Source organism: Rhinolophus hipposideros, assembly GCF_964194185.1.
Source record: "Rhinolophus hipposideros genome assembly, chromosome: 25".
In the NCBI taxonomy this organism is placed as follows: domain Eukaryota; kingdom Metazoa; phylum Chordata; class Mammalia; order Chiroptera; family Rhinolophidae; genus Rhinolophus; species Rhinolophus hipposideros.
Window position 1 is genome coordinate 29,672,639 of NC_138071.1, and position 18,623 is coordinate 29,691,261.

General features: G+C 41.3%; 1 protein-coding gene across 7 annotated transcripts in view; it reads right to left on the reverse strand.

The window, feature by feature from the left end:
• The window catches only part of LMBR1 (limb development membrane protein 1), a 116,592-nt gene that overhangs the window by 58,904 nt on the left and 39,065 nt on the right, over positions 1-18,623 (reverse strand). For 3 of the 7 annotated variants that reach the window (XM_081038821.1, XM_081038822.1, XM_081038827.1), the window contains exon 4: positions 17,998-18,137. The exons of the other annotated variants lie outside the window; for them this stretch is intronic. In XM_081038821.1, the coding sequence (XP_080894947.1) occupies positions 17,998-18,137 (140 nt within the window). The remainder of the gene's footprint in view (positions 1-17,997; positions 18,138-18,623) is intronic. 7 annotated transcript variants of the gene reach the window in all.

Here is an 18,623-nt window from a genome sequence, read left to right on the forward strand (position 1 = left end):
TCATGGACGGTGTAGATGCCTGACCACTGCAGTGTACACCTGAAGCTGGAGCTGCATAATACTGAAGGCCAACTGTAATCTATAAATATATAGATATATATGTATATACACACACATATATATAGTCACAGGATGTGGAGGACAGCATAGGGAATCGAGTCAGTGGAACTGTAACAGCTCTACACCATGTCACAGGGGTAGTAGATTGGGGGAGAGAGGTTAGCATTCTGTGAGGGGTGTAAAAAAAAGAAAGTGGGAACGGATGTTCTTCCAACGCCCCTCCTGACCAGGCTGGAGGGACAGTGAGCAGCAGACACCAAGTGTCTGCCCTCACGGAGCTAACACTTCAGGTGCAGATGGCACACAGCCTCTCAGGAATCACGGTACACGAGGCCTGACTGCACTGCTTACACATTAACATATATGTTTCATAATCGCCTAAATCCTTTTTGGAACAGCACGAACTACAAGCAAAAAGAAGGAATGTAGCACTGCGCAGGCTACCTGGAGAGATTTGCTTCCTTGAGTAGGTGAGGCGGAGTCAGTAGCAAAAGCACTTTACAGTTTCTTATTCAAAAATTTAGACAGAGTTAATGAATTTTACCATATATTCATCTTAGCAGGAAATAAAATGTTTCATAATTTTTTTAGAAAACGTCTTACACCTTTCAATGGAAAAACTTTAATTTGGACTTTTTAAAATAAAAATTGTTCCAAAGTACTTTTCTACTTTCCAGCCTGCAAACATCTTAACCCTTTCCTTCATTCAAAGGGGTCATGATTAGTCAACTGTTTTCCTCTGAGCACCTAGGATGTGGGTAAAAGCACAACCTAGATTTTCAGAGAGACCAGGGTCCAAGATCTGTATGCATCTCCATGTGACAGCCTTGCTAAGTCACAGGCTCTTACCTGTACAGCAAAGGCTGAGGACCCTGTCTATAGGAGGTCGTGAGAAGTGAGGGAATATATTCCTGGACTCCACATTCTATTGATTTGATCTGTTTGTCTGTCTATGCTGATATCACGTGGTCTCGATGACTACGGCTTTCACACAGTCTTGGAGTCCAGGACTAAGGCCTCCGATTTTGTTCTCTTTCAAAGCTGTTTTGGAAATTCTAAGTTTTTTGAATTCCCATCTGCATTTTAGATTAGCTTTTCAATTTCTACAAAAAAAGCCTGCTGGGGTTTCGAGTAGCACTGTGTTGACTCCATTGGGGGAGAACTGACGTCTTCACCGTATTATCCTCTAACCATGACCACGATGGAGCTCTCCATCTACTGCGGTACTCTTTAATTTTTCTCAGCAGTGTTTTATACTTTACAGTATACACCTAGGTCCACACGTCCCTAAGTATTTCACATTTCTGATACTACTGTCCATAAATGGCATTGGATTTTAAATCAATTTCCAATTTTTCATGGCTAGTATAGAGAAATGCAACTGCATTTGTTATGTATATGGATCCTGCAACCTTGCAACCTTCACTTGTTGGTTCTCATAGTTTTTCTTAACAATAAATCCCATAAGAATTTCTATAGACAATCGTGTCACCTGTTAATAGAGTGTTTCCCTTTTCCCTTTCCAACCTGAGCATTCTTCATTTTTTTTCAATTACCAGAATAATGTTGCACAGAAGTGGTACGAGGGCGCATCCTTACTTTGTCCCCATCCCAGGACAAGCATTCAAGTCTTTCACTGTTAAGTCTGATATTACCTGCAGGGTTTTCATAAATGCTCTTATCAGGATGAGAAAATGCCCTTTCGTGCCTAGATGGCTCAGAGATTTTATCAGTAATGGACACTGAATTTTGTCAGATGCTTTTCTGCAAATACTGTGATGACCATATGTCATTTTTAGCATGTGAATATAGTAAATTACTTTCACTGAGTTTTTTTTAAAGTCAAGATGTATTCTCCTTTTTATATATTGTTATATTTGATTTGCTAAAACTTTTGTTTATTATTTATGCATCTATGTTCATGAGGGATAGTGGTCTGTAGTTTTCATGTAATGTCTGTCTGGTTTTGATATCAGGGCAATGCCAGCCTCAATGAGTTAGGAAATATTCCCTCATTCTCGATATTCTAAAAATGTCTGTAGAATTGTATTATTTCTTCCTTAAATATTTTGTAGAACTGACCGTAAAGACCTCTTGGCCTGAAGCTTTATTTGTGAGAATGTTTGTTAACATTTCCACAATGTCTGACTCAGTAACTCTTGCCTTTCAAGGAATTTTTCCGTTTCTCTAAATTGCTGAGCTTACTGAAATAAAGGTGTTCATAACATACACTAACTGTCCTTTTAATAGGTGTAGCCTGTATAGTGAACTCACCTTGCTCATTCCTGACGTTGGCAACTCATCTCTTCTCTTTTGGCTTATAAATTTTATCGATCTTCTGATTTTCTAAGTATTGCTCCTGTTTTCCATTTCACTGATTTCTCCTTATCTTTTTTTTTATTTCTCATCTTCTTACTTTGGGGTTAATTTGCTCTCCTTTTTCTAGTTTCTTAAGGTGGAAACTGTGCAAACTAATTTGAGACCTTTATTCTTTTCTAAAACAGTGTTACAAACATTTTGAACTGATTTTTGTTCATTTTTATTCAATTCAAAATACTTTCAAATTTCGCTTTTGATTTTTTTTTTTTTTGACCTATGAGTTATTGTGAAGTATGTTATTTAGTTACCAAATACTTAAGGGATTTTCCAGATGTTTCTGTCATTAATTTTCTGTTTAATTTTATCATCATTAAAAAACATATCTTGTATGACTTAAATCCTTCTAAAAGTATAGAGACTTATTTTATGGCCTAGAATATGGTCTCTTAATAACTTCCCAGGATACTTGAAAATGTGTATTCTACTATTGTTGGGCAGAGTGTTCTAATAGATGACGCCAACCTGGTTAAGAGTGTTATTCAAGTCTTCTGCAGCCTCAATTTCTTCCTGTCTACTTGTTCTATCGATTATTGAAAAGAGGAAATCGATATATCTGAATATAATTTAGATTTTGACTATTAATCCCTTCCTTTCTGTAAGTTTTTGCTTCATGTACTTAACAGCTCTTTATTAGGTCGATAGATGTTTATTATCACGTTCTTTTAATGAATGAATCCCTTCTTCATTATGAATCAATCTTTATTCCTTACCCTTTTCTGACGATAATATAGAATTGGCATGGCATATCATTTTTCCCCTATTACTGTTAACCTATTTGTGTCTTCATATTTAAAGTGGGTTTCTTGGAGGCTGCATATATTTGTGTCTTCCTTTTTTATTCAATCTGACAATCCCTGCCTTTTGATTGGGGTGTTTAGACCACAGATGTTTACTGATATGGTCAGGTTTAAGTCTATCAATTTGCTCTTTGTTTTCTATCCATCCTTGTGCTGTCCTTCCTTTTTCTTCTTTTTCCACACTCCTTTGTTTTAACTATTTTTTATGGTTCCACTTTGTTTCCTTTGTTTGCTCACTGACGACCCTGCCCCACTGAGCTATTTTAGGGTTTTTAGGTCTACAATAGACACGTTAATTCATGGTAGTCCACCTTTAAGAGCTGTCACAACAGCGAGAGCGCAGCATCAGAACCTTGTAACAGTGTTTCCATTTCTTTCCTCCTCTCTTTGTGCTACTGTCACACATTTTACTTGCATGTGTTACAAACCTCACAATATATTGTTACTTTTTAAAATTTAAACCAATTATCTTTTAATAACATATAATAAAGACTCTTTTATGTTTACCCACAAATTTCCACTTCTAGTGTACTCCATTGTTTTGTAGTCCAGATTTCCAGGTCCTACCAACTTGCCTCCACTTACGTTTTGTAGCACAGGTCTGCGGTGATGAATTTGTACCTTTGGGATGTCCGACACTGTCTATAATTATCACTGGATCTAGGTTGGCAGGGTGTTCCTTTCAATGTTTTAAAAATGTTGCCCCACTGCATTTGGCTTGCTTTTTTCCCCCACAAGAAATATGCTGGTTTTTATCATTGCTCCTCTGTACTTTACATGGTTTTAAGATTTCGTCTTTCGCTGGTTTTAAACAATTCGATGATATGTCTTGGTACAGTTTTCTTCACATTTCTTCAACAGTTTTGACCAAGTTGATGATGTCTCTTGGGAGTTTCTTCCACACAGGGCTTTCTGCACACAGGGCTGGTTGAGCTTCTTGGGTCAATGGGTTTATAGGTTTTACTTAATCTTGACCTTTTTCTGCCATTAATTTTTTACATGTTTTTTCTTAACCCTCCGTCCTTCAGAATCATCATATCACTGATGTCCCGCTCAGATCTTCTGTCATTCTGTCATTTTTTTCGCTGGGTATTTCTCTTTTGGATAGTTTTCACCACTGTGTCTTCAAGTTCACTAATCTCTTCTGCAGTGTCTTATCTGCTTTTATCTCATCCAATAAATTTTCATGTCAGACATTATAGGTTTCACAATTCAAAGTATGATTTGGTTCCTGTTTATAACTTCCATGTCTCAGTATGCTCTATCTTTCCTCTAGTTTCTGGAACACATAGTTATTAAAACTGTTTTCATGTTCTTGTCTACTAATTCTGAATCTGTGTCAATTGTGAGTCAGTTTTAATTGATTTTTCTCCTCATTACGGGCTGTGCTTTCCAGCGCTGTACTCAGCTACACACTTCATGTAGGCAGTGTGGACCCCCAAAGACGCCCACACTGATCCCTAAACTCTGTGGATACACTGTTACATGGTATCTTGGTTTTCTAGAGCTGCTGTAACAAAGTATCACAAACGGGGGCAGCTATGTTTTTCCCTCCCAGTTTTAGAGGTCTGAAAGTCCAAAACCAAGATGTCATCAGGGCCACGTGCCTCCTGAAGGCTCTGGGCAGAACCCCTCTTTACGGCCTCTGGTGGGTGCCACAGGGCTTGGCATTCATTCGTGGGCTCATCTGTGCACCGTTGCCTGCCTGTGTCTCCAGGTGGCCCTCTCCCTCTGTGTCTGTGTCTCCATCTTCTCATAAGGACAGTAGCAATTGGATTAGAGCCCACCCTACTCCAGTATGACCTCATCTTAAAGAATTCCACCTGCAAAGAAATTATTTCCAAATAACGTCACCTTCTGAGGGTCTAGGTGGACATGAATTTGAGAGATGGGGGAAGACACTATTCAACCCAATATATGTGGCAAAAAGGACTCTGCAATGCAGATATAACCAAGGTCAAGGACTTTAACGAAGAGAAGGGAGATCATGCTGGATTTACTAACCCACCAGGAGAGGCTTTAAGAGCAGAGAATTTCTCCTGCTGGAGTCAGAAAGAGGCAGCACAAGAGCAAGTCAGGGAGACCCACCTTTGCTGGAAAACATGAGAAAAGTGGTAGCAGCCTCTACCACTTTTGGCACCTGGCTGACAGCCAGCAAGAAAACAGGCGCCTCGGTTGGACGACCAACAGAGAGCCAAGTTCAGCCAATAACCAGAAGGAGCTCCAAGCGGATTCTTTCCCAAAGCTTCCAGGAAGAAACGCAACCCTGTGAAAACCTTCATTTCTGCTCATGATCTTTTTTCTCCCCAAAAAGAGAACATTAGTTTAGTAAGATTTCATTATGGAAAATGTTTAAATGAGAATATGACAGCCATTAATTCTATCCATCTGCATAAAACAAAATGTGCAGCTGAGCTTCTGATCGTTTCTAAGACACTAAAACAGGACTGAGCACTTCTATGTTTGCATTTATTTGTGTGCACATGTACACCCAAACCTTCTTAACACACCCAACTCCGAGCAAACACCGAACGTACTACATGTACTCCGTGCACTAGAATGTCCTCCAACAAGACAAGGTACCCACACTGTTCATGATGGGAAGGCCCACCCAGTCCTGCTGGCAGATGTCTGAGTGAGTGGCACTTTCTCTGACCAGCCTGGGTCTGCACCATCAGCTACATGTGACCTGGAAAAAGGGCTTCACCTCCACTGTTCTCATGTACAAAACGGGCTAGAACCTAACTGCTAGGGCTTTCATGGAGAACAGAGAGAAATAACACTGGTAAACAAAGGTCAGTGCCTCTCCCCACCTTGTCTCAACATAATGCAAATGGTCCAAAAAACTGAGAACTTCTAATGCACGCCAGCAAATAAACCAGGTAAAGACAAGAAAGTGATGTGAGTTACAGCTAAAATTCATTCTCAACCCTTTCCTTAAAAAATCATTCTTATTAATTACACCAAAACAAGCTTATACAATGAAAACCTGCATATAGACATGATAGTAAAAATATGTAAAAACGATGAACCGAAAAAACACATAGAAAAAAATTGCAAAGAAATACACCAAATTATTAACAATGTGAATACAGTGAAATTATAGATGATTTTTTTCTTCCTACTTTTCTTCATATTGTAAGTTTTCTTTAAAGAGCACATGAAGACCCTTAAAAATCATGAAATGTATATTTAAAGCCCCTTGTGAAACAAAGTTCTCCACACCCCATGTCATAGAACCTCCCTGCAGAATGTGTAAGGGCCGAGGACAGAAAGCTGCACTGAGGGGCAGATGCCAGCTGGGCCCCTGGCCCCACCACCCACTCGATCACTAGTCTCCCTGAATGCACAATTCAAACTCCAACCTCAGTAAAATCGCATGTTACCAGTGGCAGGGAGCTTCAAAGGCCACTCTCAGATAGTCGCAAACACGTATATAAAACCTTGAATGCTCAGAGCCCACTGTACTTTATAATGGGGTGGGGGGGACTTTTTACCTAGTTTTTGCAATTTGAAATAATCACCTATCATTCCTAGCACAGGAGACTTTTTTATTGTTGTTACTGACCTATAAATACACATGCTTCCAGAATTGATCTTTCTGATCATATATGTATGTCCCTTTCATGCAGTGAAAACTGCAAATTCAAATTGTTCTCTGGAGTCAAATGTTAAGATATAAAACTCTGCCTCAGGCAAAAGCTCACACATCAGTAAAAGTACCTACTCTGACTAACCCACACACTGAAAACCAAGACAGTTATGAAAAGCCAATGAAAGGAATCGGTACCGACAGATACTAGTAGGCAGCAAAGTCTGCTGAACAAGTGAAGAAAACAACAGGGTAATCACAAGGCTTCTGAACACCGACTCCTTTGGTTTGTCAGGAAATCTGATGCCGTCTTTTACGTACTGAACTTTATCAATACATGTTATATGAAATGTAACATTTTGTATCTTCCCCTAGCTGCCTCTTTCCGGGAGATTCAGCATGACTGCTGCTGGTGTTGCCCACCACAATCGTAGAAAGGCTTACGATGTAACCTAGCACCTGCCTGTACAGTCAGTCAGTCATACAGCACAGTCATGACCCGACACTGCAGGCAATGACGGGCCATATATTCGGCAGTGGTCCCGGACGATGACAACGGAGTTGAAAACTGCCTGTCGCCTCCTGACCTTGTAGCTGTGGTGAGGCCATCGTAGTCATCACGACGTCATGTGTCAGGGGTACCACTGACGGGGTGGAAGTGCGGCGACACGACTGTGTACAGTAGTAACACCTGATGGGAATACACGGCCCTGGTGTATGTACTTCCTGCACTAAACTCAGCGAGTTTAGAGGGTTCCCTCCGACTTACACAGAAAAGTCCGCTGTGAGACGGCGGCTGTGGCGCCGGCAGCCCTCACGCAGCTCGTGTTCACGGGGCTCTTAGTCGAACAAGTTCTCTTGTGCCTGATTCATTTCCGGCTGTTTTGTACAGTGACATGGCGCACAGGCGTGTGGCCCAGGAGCAGGAAGCTGTGCCTTAGCCCAAGTGTGCAGCAGGCTATTCCATCCAGGTTTGAGTACATGCCTCTATGATGGTCGCACAACAACGAAAAGGATTGACTAATGACGCATTACTCAGAACATATACCCCGTCGGTAAGCTGCATGTGACTGGATTGATTTTTACAAAAAATGTTCACTTAACACTAACAATTTAAGAGTTGATGGTCTTATTCTACCTAATAGGATAATCATCCATATAAATAACTACCTCTTTTCAAAGTCTAACTAATTAAATGCAAACATAAGTTTATTAACCAGAATAAATGTTAAAGTTTTAGACTTAGCTTACGCTAATCTAAGTATCGAATTTGCAACATACAGAAAGTTAAAGTTACTATGAAAAGAACATCTAAAATATAGAAAAATAATTAGATCTAATAGATCTAATAATAGATCTAAGTAGTAATTATATTCTTAGCAACTGTCTAAAACTTAGTAAGTTCCCAGCATTTTACATACATCAGACATACCCCTAAGAATATTCTATAATTTTGATAAAACATTCCTAAATTAAAAATAAGGTCTAATACACATAACATACTACCACTGCCCTTATTTTATTATGTATTATTACATATTAAACTGTAAAATAAAAAGAAATATTAACCAAATTTCTGTACTTCAGAAAGTTAAAATTATGTGCTTCAATACAGTAGAAAAACCTTAAAAATTCAGAGACCTTGTCTAAATCAGTATCAATGACAACCTTTTTGAAAGATATCCAATGACTATCCCCAGAAGAGGTACCTGAACTTAAACAAAGATTATTTAATAATTCCTGAATACTTGTTAAAACCAAACCACACCACACCAAACTGAATTAATTGCTAGATCACCATAGGATACATTAACTTCTAGTGCCATCTGCTGGCGTCACAAAATATTTCAAAATACTATGCATCACAGAGCAAAAACTTCATACATTTAAATAAGAAAATTAATCCAAGTTCAGCTATATTCAGTAACTCCCAAAATGTCAAAATTAAGCTAAAACAAATATTTCAGTGGAATTGAGAATCTAATCCAATGTCAAAAGGTGACTAATAAAATAAAATAATTCTACCGAGAAAGCATAAGCCTTAGAAGAAAGACAAGTTCCCTTTGGAATAGTGAGTGTGGTAAGAACTTCAGTTCTAGAATAGCTTCGGCTTATTTACTTAGAAGAAAAACAAATGAACACTTTTTGCAAAGAGTTGTAAAACTTTTTATTGTAATATAACGTTTTTCTTATAACAAAAAAGCAATGCATGTCCACTGTAGAACTATTATGCAGTGCAAATCCCAAAATTAAATTTTACATTATATTATCCTACCACCCAGACAAAAACATTTTCTTCAACACCTTTCTGTAGCAACAAATACTCATACTATACTATACTATACTATACTATACTACTATAGTAGTATATAGTATACTATACTATACTATACTACCATCTATAATGGCAAAAAAAAAACCCACTGCTCGAATCTTCCAAAATTTAATTAAGCAAAGTTCCTACTTTCAACATTTAGATTGTTTTTATTTTTATTATTATAAACAATACCGCAATAAATATCCAGCAACTAGTGATGCACACTATAATACATGGCTAAACTATTGAGACCAAATTGTTAGTGACATTTAACTAAACAATGGGACATTAAAATTTATTAAGGGTTGACTTTTAATTTAATATTTATACATAAGAAAGTACAATACCTTTTTAAAGTTTGATTTCTTATCATCTAAAATTTTGATGCTTGTCTCCTGTGGGACTTGAAAATGGATAAAATCCAGATGGATTTTATATCTTTCATAATGTCCAAACAGCTTATGGCCTATTCCTGTTGACAAATGAGAATAAAGCACATACACCTTGCAGACCAGCCACGTGTACTATGCTTGTCTTTTAACTGCACACTGAGCAACCAAGTGAGGATGGAGAGCTGAGCTAAAACTGGGCCCCGGTGGGGGAAATATCCAATAACGAAAGAATTCTGTCCTGACCTTAAGGCTACAATTTTAATTCCATCATTCTCCTACCTTCCAAAGATGTACCGCTGTTTGGATGTTATCTTAATTTTAAACTCATATTATCTAAAATTACCATTTCCAGTGAAAAACCCAGTGGCATTCAGCACACTCACAGTGCTGTGCAACAACTACCTTAACTAGCTCCAAAACGCTTGCATTACTCCCAAAGGAAAACCCAGAAAGCAGCGGTATCATTGTTTTTCTATTTATGGAACTGAAGTTTTACATTTTTCTACTAATTGTTTAACATACAAGCTATAGAAAGTGAATACAAAAGAATATTTTCTTTTTTCTGTTCATTTTTTTCTCTTTTCCTATTTTAATTATGACAACAAGAATACGAATACAAAGTTTAGCTACCATTTTAATTGGTCATCTCTGCCCACCTTGTACCATCCTATAGCCTGTAGCTGTGGGCATGCAGTCACCCACACTGAGAGATGATGTGACATCTCCCCGCTCCCTGCTGACAAGTGACAAAGACCCCCGGCTGAATCTGCAGATGCCCAGATTATCCTGCCTCACTCCAGCTCCAATGCCATTTTTGTATATTACCTTCTTCAAGCTGTTTTCATCACTCTCTCATTGTAGACAGAGATACATCTTGCTACACGACAGAGATACTTGCTACACGTACTAAGATAATATGGTTAGCATGCAACCAAACCCAGGTGTCCGGAATCCAAACACTGTACTGAAGCCAAACAAAATATATTTACACAGATGAAAGCATTGTCAACACATACTGCAGCCTCTAATCCGTGGGATTTACACTTTAAAGGCAAATCAAAAACATACATATTGGCAATTTTATAGGATAAGCCATTAAGTTTCTTTTCAAATTAAGTTCATTTTTTACCAAAATCTTCCTAACAATACAATTAATAACTTGTATGCATTCCATCAGTGAATCTTTATTGAACATTTTCAGTGTAAAGTTCTGGACTGGGTGCTCCGTGAGAGATTGAATCTTAAGACATACTCTGTATCCTCAAAAAATTTAGTATAAATTCATGACAGGTTTAACCAAAAAAAGTCTAAAACAATTCCAGAAACTCCCATGCATGTCACAAGATGGTAAATGACTGGCCAATGCATGCCAATGCATGCGGATGACATAACTGCACTGGCATGAAGGAAATACCCCGACTTTCCAGGACTGCTGAGCACTGGCTCTGAACTGACACTAACTCCAGGAGACCCAGACGGTCACTGTGGTCCCGCCGTCAGAGTGGGGACTTCTGGGGGTCAGGTGAACAGTAGAGCTTTCTCTCAGGTGTCACACATCTCAGTGGGTCCCCAAACCTTTCTTGGTTATGTCCCAACGCATGACTGGAATAGACATCCTCAGCAGCTGGCTGAATCCCCACACTGGCTCCCTGACTCGTGCAGCAAGGCCTGCAATTATGGGAAAGGTCAGTGGAAGCCTCTAACTGCCTCTAACTAGGAAAATAGTGCACCAAAAACAATGCCACATCCCTGCAGGAACTGCAGACATCAGTGTCACCATCGTGGGTTTGAGACACGCAGGGGTGGCAAGGCCACCGTCCCCAAGACGGACAGACCTATGGGGTGGACAGGGGCTCAGCACAAGCTTAACCTGGTGGTGACTCCTAAGGCCGCAGCTGTACCAGATGTGGTTTCATCACCAGAGTAAATTAACACATGTCCTGGTCCCTGGTGTGCGGCTGATGGGACAAATGCCTTTGTCTGCAGCCGTCTAAGGCCTTCAGCTGGAGAGGCCCACAATGCCCCTCACTGTCCTACTCTGGGGGTACAGCAGCTCCCCATCCCTGTGGCACAGGGATCTGTGGCCTTTCCCTCCCACTGCATATTACACAGGACACTGTCCTGATGTCAGCACGCTGACTGGACCTAGTTAGCAAGAAGTTGCAACTAATCTAGACTCGTCGGTAAGAAGTGTGTCAGCAGGTGGGAAATCAACCCACCCAAAAGCAGGGCTCAGTGGTAAGGAGCACACTGAGAGACCCTTCTAAGGAGAAGGTCAGTTGTGCATGTGACCCAACGCCTCGCGTTCCTCACTTGGGTGTGTGACCTCGGCCCATTTTCCGAGTGACTGGCAGAGCTGCTGTAGAGTAGGGCCCAGAACGAGAAAGCTCTGCAGCAGGCGCAGACGCCCTGGGCCGGAGGACCCAGCGGCCCCCATGGGGAAGAAGTGTCGGGGGCAGCCTATTGGGTGAAGCATAGCATAGGCCCCCAGGTTCTGGAGTAAAGACCTGCAGCCTGCTCTCCTTTGGGGAGACAGCCTGTGGCCTGCTACTGGCCTCAGCAGGCTGCCCACGTGACCATAACCTACCAGTGCCCACGCGATCGTGCTGCCCATCATAATCGGGGTGCTCCATGACCCACAAGCCAGGGTTGGGCATGCACAGCAGCACTCCATCACCCACTGGAAGTGGGACACACGTGCTCAGGCACAAGTGAGTCCATGAAGAAGCAGCCCATGCCCACGGTCCCACTCCCGCCTTCTCTCCCCAGCCTGCACCTATAGTCTCACAGGGTGTTCGTAACGACCAGCTGACAGAAGACAAGACTCGGACCTGGCTCACACGTGCCTTACGTGAACAGCTGCAGCAGTGCAGCTAGCCGTCTGCAACATGGCGGATGGACAGCAGTGAGAGGGAATCCCTATAGTGGCCACACCTCTGAGCAGCACACCTGGTCGTTCACTGGCTTGGAAAGAGAAAAGACCAGAAGTGCAATTATATACTGAGTCATGGCCTGTGGTCAACAGTGTGGCTAATGGCCAGGGGCTTGGAAAAAAAACGACTTGAAAACTGGTGACAGGTGTGGTGAGGGAGACCCTGCTCGCTGCACCATGTGTCATGCGAGGCAGCCTGCGGGGCCTCTAGTCCTGCTCGCCACATAAGAACGCAGGACATGGTGAGGCCAAAAAGGAACACCCACGGAGCCATAGGTAGGGGAGTCATGTCACTATAGTCTCACTGGAGGCTGGATCCACACGACCTGCAACCTGCTGTCCGCTTCTCTGCTGCCAACTGACCGACTCGACTGACCAACCAGCACAGCCGCGGCAGTTAGATCAGTGGCCAGTGGCTAACTGGTTACAGCTGATGGCCATCTACTACCCGAGCCAGCACCTTTCCACGTGAGGCCGAGAGGCTGGAAACTGCTCTCTGGGATTCTGTCCCCACACAAGGAAATTTGGGGAAGACACATGCAGAGAGACTCTCTGAACGGGAAAAAACGTGAAGATATGTGTGTATCTTCTGCTCACCAAAGGGGGACCTCTGCAGAGGAGAATTTTAATAATCAAGTGGATGGATGACCTGTCCATGGGTCCCAGTCAGCCTCTTTCCCCCGCCACCCCGGCATCAATGGGCTCGAGGACAATGTGGCCCTCATGGCAGGGACGGAGTGACACATGGGCTTCCACTCACCAGGCATACCTGGCTGGGGCCACCGCTGAGGGGCCCGTCTGCCAGCAGCAGGGACCACGGCTGAGCTCCCAACATGGAGTCATTCCCCAGGGTGACCCGCCAGCTACCTGGTGGCGGGTTGACTGCACTGGACCCCGTCCACCATGGAAGGGGCAGTGTTGTCCTCACTGGAACACACTCCACATATGGATTTGCCTTCCCTGACACCGTGCTTCTGCCAAAAATACCATCCGTGGGCTCCCAGAATGCCCTGTCCACCACGTCTTCTGCCAGCATTGCTCCTGGTCAAGGAACTCACTTCACAGCCAAAGAGTATGGCAGTGAGCCCACGCTCGTGGAATCGCTGGTCTTACCGTGTTCCCACCATCCTGAGGCAGCTGCCTTGACAGAATGGCGGGACAGCTCCTGAAGATTCAACTACAGCACCAGCGAGGTGACACTGCCAGCTAGGTGACTGGCACAAGGCTCTCCAGGAGGCTGTGTAGGCTCTGCCTCTGCATTCAATATATGGGGGCATTTCTCCCACAGCCAGGAGTCACCAGTCCAGGAATCGGGGGGAGGAACGGGAGTGGCACCTCTCCTTAGTACCTCTAGTGACCCACTAGCAAAATTGCTGCTTCCTGTTCCTGCGGCCTTCTGTTCTGCTGGCCTAGAGGTTCCTGCTTCAAAGAAAGCTTCTGCTAGAAGACACAACAGTGACTCAGCCAACCAGCCACCTGGGGCTCCTAACACCTAGAATCCAACTGCCAAGGAATGGAGCTCCTGGGCTGGCTGTGGGCACGGACGCTACCTACCATGGGGAAACTGGACTTCTGTTCCAGCGAGGGCAGGAAGAGCAGGTCTGGAATACAGGAGAGCCCCAAGCACGTCTCCTGGTACTCCATGCCCCACGACAAAGGCCAATGGAAAACCATGACAACTCAGTCTGGGCAAGATGACTAACAGCCAAACCCTTCGGAAATAAATGTCTGGGTCACCCCACCAGGTAAAGAGCTGTGACCTTGCTGAAGACAAAGAACAGGCAGTGGAAAAGGTAGTTATAAATACCAGCTATGACCAGGGAAGCAGTTCCAGAAATGAGGACTGTAATTGTCACGAGTGAGTTCCTCCTTAGTTTGCTATGAAGGTGTTTGTGAGTATAAGTATACAGATATACATATATATTAAGTCAGTATCTTTGTTTTCTTCCCTCTTATTCCCTTATCATGTAACATTAGATGTATTCATTGACTTTGTCTCATAGCATGTAAGTATTGTTAACTTTACAACATAGTATTTAAGTTATGGGCTACCAAGGAGAAGAGTAAACATCACTCAAGAACTCTACCTCCTCTTCTGGGGATGGGCTCAGTGTGTTTCCACTTGTATGCACGACCTTGTTACTATCTGTACAGAGATTGAATACAGTGTCAAGAGATGGTACAAATGACTGCTAAGGTGACGAGGGGCGGACTTGGGATGGGTAATTTTATGTGTCAAATTGATGGGGCTGCAGGGTGCCCAGATATTTGGTCAAACATTTCTGCCTGGGAAGGTGTTTCTAGAAGAGATTAACATTTGAGTTGGTGGGTGGAGTAAAGCAGATTGCCTTCCCCACGTGAGTGGGCCTCACCCAATCTATTAAAGGCCTAAACAGAACAATAGGGCAGGGTAAGGAAGAGTTCTTTCTCTCTGCCCGCCTTCGAGCAGGGATACTGGCCTTCCCTAGCCTCTGGATTCAGACTAGGACTTACAGCACTGGCTCTCCTTGTTTTCAGGCCTGCACATTCGGATTGGAACTACACGATTGGCTCTCTCGGGTCTGCTTTACAGCAATTTGCTCCCATGAATGGTCACAATTTTTTAAAAGCCAAGATGCAAGTATATCTAAGGTTGGCAAACCTTCAATCCTAAAACAATCTAAGGGATTGATAAGCACTCCTTTGGATGTCATCCACAGGTTAAAGAAAACTATAAATTCAGAAGACAAAGATGAATATGAAGCGTTATGAAATTCACTACATGCAGCAAAGGAGACAGCTCTAGCAAAGAATCCAAAGTAGAAAGAAAGCCGGGGGTCATAAAAGCTTCGAGAATGAGTTCCAGGGCTGACATCCCAGGTCTCCTGAGAATACACTTTGAAGTAATGACATCATTCAGAAGGTTCTTCCTCTGAGTCCCCAAATTCCGGCTGATGTTGTTTACTGGAGGTTAAAGTTACTGTTTTTATATAGTTTATTCATTCAACATTCGTACACTGGGTGACCACTATGTGGAAAGCACTGCTCCAGGCCCTGACTTGTAAACAAAATAAAATGCCTGAGCTTACATACCTTACCTTACAATGAGAAGGACAGCTGATACAAACAAACATTACTTCCAAAGCTAAGGCCTCAGCACCAAACACATGGCATGTCACGTGTGGGTAGCTCTTACTTCCAGCCCATCAACAGAAAAAAGAAACAGCCCTGACTTAGAGTATTTAAAGGTCATTAAGTATACCATGCAATTTCTACTTGGTAAAACTGAAAACAAAGACCAGTTCACTTGTCATTCTGGCTAACCCGGCTGAGACCACCAGCTCTGCTTGGTGAAAACACGTGGAGCCCCACCCTCAAAGATAGGCCACAGGGAACTGTCCCAGTCTTCTTCAAAGGTTTTTAGACAACACATACAAAAACCATTTTGTATACTATATGTTATCTAAGTATTTGTTAGTAACAAACAGCACTGTCATCTAAAAAGAACTCACCAGGAAGTCAGAGCCACACTTTCCAGGTTGTTTCCTGCCTTTCCTAACAACTGGTGACTGACCTTTCAGACTTACTTTTTATGTCCATTTCAGTAACAACCTTAGTTTGCTTATTTGGGTTTTCCAATTGCTAAGCAAGAAAAAGAGAGTAATTTCTTTTTATTCACTTTATAATTAGTCCTAACTTTACTGAATTCATTTGGTCTTCAGAGGGTCAATGACTCCATTTGTTTCTTTTCAAGCATGTCAGAAACCACAAGACCAGATTAAAATAGAAGACTAGACTCAAATGTTAAAATTCTTCATGTCAAAAACAGCTTAAGTAGTATGAAAGGAAATTGGGAGGAAAATATTTGCAACGAACCTGACAGACAGCTAATTATTTAAAACCACTGAAAAAATGGGCAGAGAGCATACAAGTAGGCAATTTACTAAAAAATATATGTGAATCGCCTAAAATGTACTTTGTAAGTGTCCACCTGCACTAGTAATTAAAGAAATGTAAATTTAAAAGAAATTTTTCATCTAGAAATTTAGTAGTTTTTTTTTTTTTTTTTTTTAACTAAACACCCAAAATTGGCGAAGATACATTCTGGGACTAAAGACTCTCACATACCACCCAGAAAAGTGAAACTGCTGGTGAAGTTCATAAGGCTTTTTTGATGGATAATCAAGAAATATCTTTTCAAAAACTTTTAAAGTGCTTACCTGGAAAGCGAATTGCAGAAATTTATCCTAAAGACAAATATTTATTTATTAAGATGTACAATGTAGCTTTTCTAGTTAAAAACTCTGGAACAGTCCATGGTTATAATGGCTCTAGGCAATATTGCAACAGTGTAGAAAAGCACTGAACCTCCACTTGGGATGGAGAGGATACAAAGTAACAGTGAGCACAACACGGTTCCCCGGGGGGCACCAGCTCGTTTCCACATGCATGCACACACCCAGGAAGGCTACAGGCACAGCACACACAGTAGCTCTCTGCACTACAGAATTCTGAATAATTATACTTTTCTTCCCCATAAATTTTGTTTTCCAAATTTTCCATAGCAAACATGTATTTTTTAAAAAATCCATAAAGGGATGAAAGAAAAGGTATGCGTATAAAACTCCAGATAGATCAAACAGATGTAAACAAAACCATTTTTTTAGAAAAAAAGGGTATATTTGTCATATCTCAGGAAGGGAAGGATCTTCTAAATACAAAAACAATTAGAGAAACCAAAGGAAGAAAAAGACAGGACAACATAAAAATGTAAAAATTCTGTAAATCAAAAAAGCAAATAAAATTCAAAAGCAAAATAACAACTAGAAAAACGTATTTACAAAAATTGGATAAAAAGTTGATGCGTCTGATACACAGAGAGCCCATAATTCAAGATGGGGGAAAAATAAAAAGAAGCAAGGGACTATGAAACATATAAAAAGATATATGTCTTAGACCTTGTTATATATTTTATAAATTAAAATTAAAATATCCTACCTCACTAAAAATTTCTAGAAAATGGCAGTCAACTCTAGAACGCTATTTGGCTTCAAAGCAATAAATCATGTTGCCTACAGTAAGTCATTCTTTCTTTTAAAGCCACATTATTTTTAAAATTTGTACTTGATGAAAGAGTTCCTCCCCCACCAATCATACATTTTGAAATGACTGAAGAAACTAACAGCAAATAAATAAAATGGAAACCACAGCTACCTTCTTTAGATCTTAAATGGAGGTTGAGTTCTTTGGACATGTCCAGATAAACCAAACTCTTCTTGCTCAATATTTCAATGAAAATTTACCCATCAAAATCATGGCAAGTATAAAAACTGTTCCTTGATTAAGTAAAACAGGAAAGGCTCCCGCAGCTGACAAGGAGTAGGAATGCTAAGTAAAATGTGGTTTGCGGATTTTTACTAAGGACTCAAACGGTTTGTTGGAGGGAGATGCACACCGTGAAGGAAAGTACAAAACGGCAACGCTTCAAGTACAGGGTAGTGGAGACTGAAAAACCTTAACTGGTATCATATGAAGAGATATATACTAACCATGAATCAGGGAACCATTCAGCCACTGAATATAGTAGCTGTGAGGAAAAGAAAGCAGGATTTCATTGCTGATTATTGAGAAGGGTAAAAGCAAGACAGCCCCAGCTGAAACCGCTAGAGTGAACGTGCTCAGAAACAACCTGCAAGAGAAGAGAGTCATTGTCACCAGTGAGTGGACAAAGCAAGGAACGTGGAAGTAACTCAAAAAGAACAAAACTCTGAAACGATTTACTCTAACGAGATTCATGTAAGAATTTAATTAAACACACGTAGCTGGAAGACAAATGATTATGTATCATCCTACAAGTTAAACTAGATGAACTCTAAAACTCCTTACTGGGAAAAGATCACTAAATCTAACGAGTAGGCCCTAAAAGATAAACACACTCAAGACAGAGTCCTTCACATATTTTCCATAAAATAAAGTCTCGTTCCTCTTTTAAATTCAAGTTATTTATTTCACAATTGCATTTAATTAACCACTTTGGCAATTATGCTAACAGCAATGCAACAACTGTTTCAGGTGAAAAAAATACTTGTGAAATCAGTACAAAAACGTAATTATTTCAGGGGGAAATAATTTACAAAGCCATTGGTCTGCTACCTGTTAAAATGGGTATAGTGTA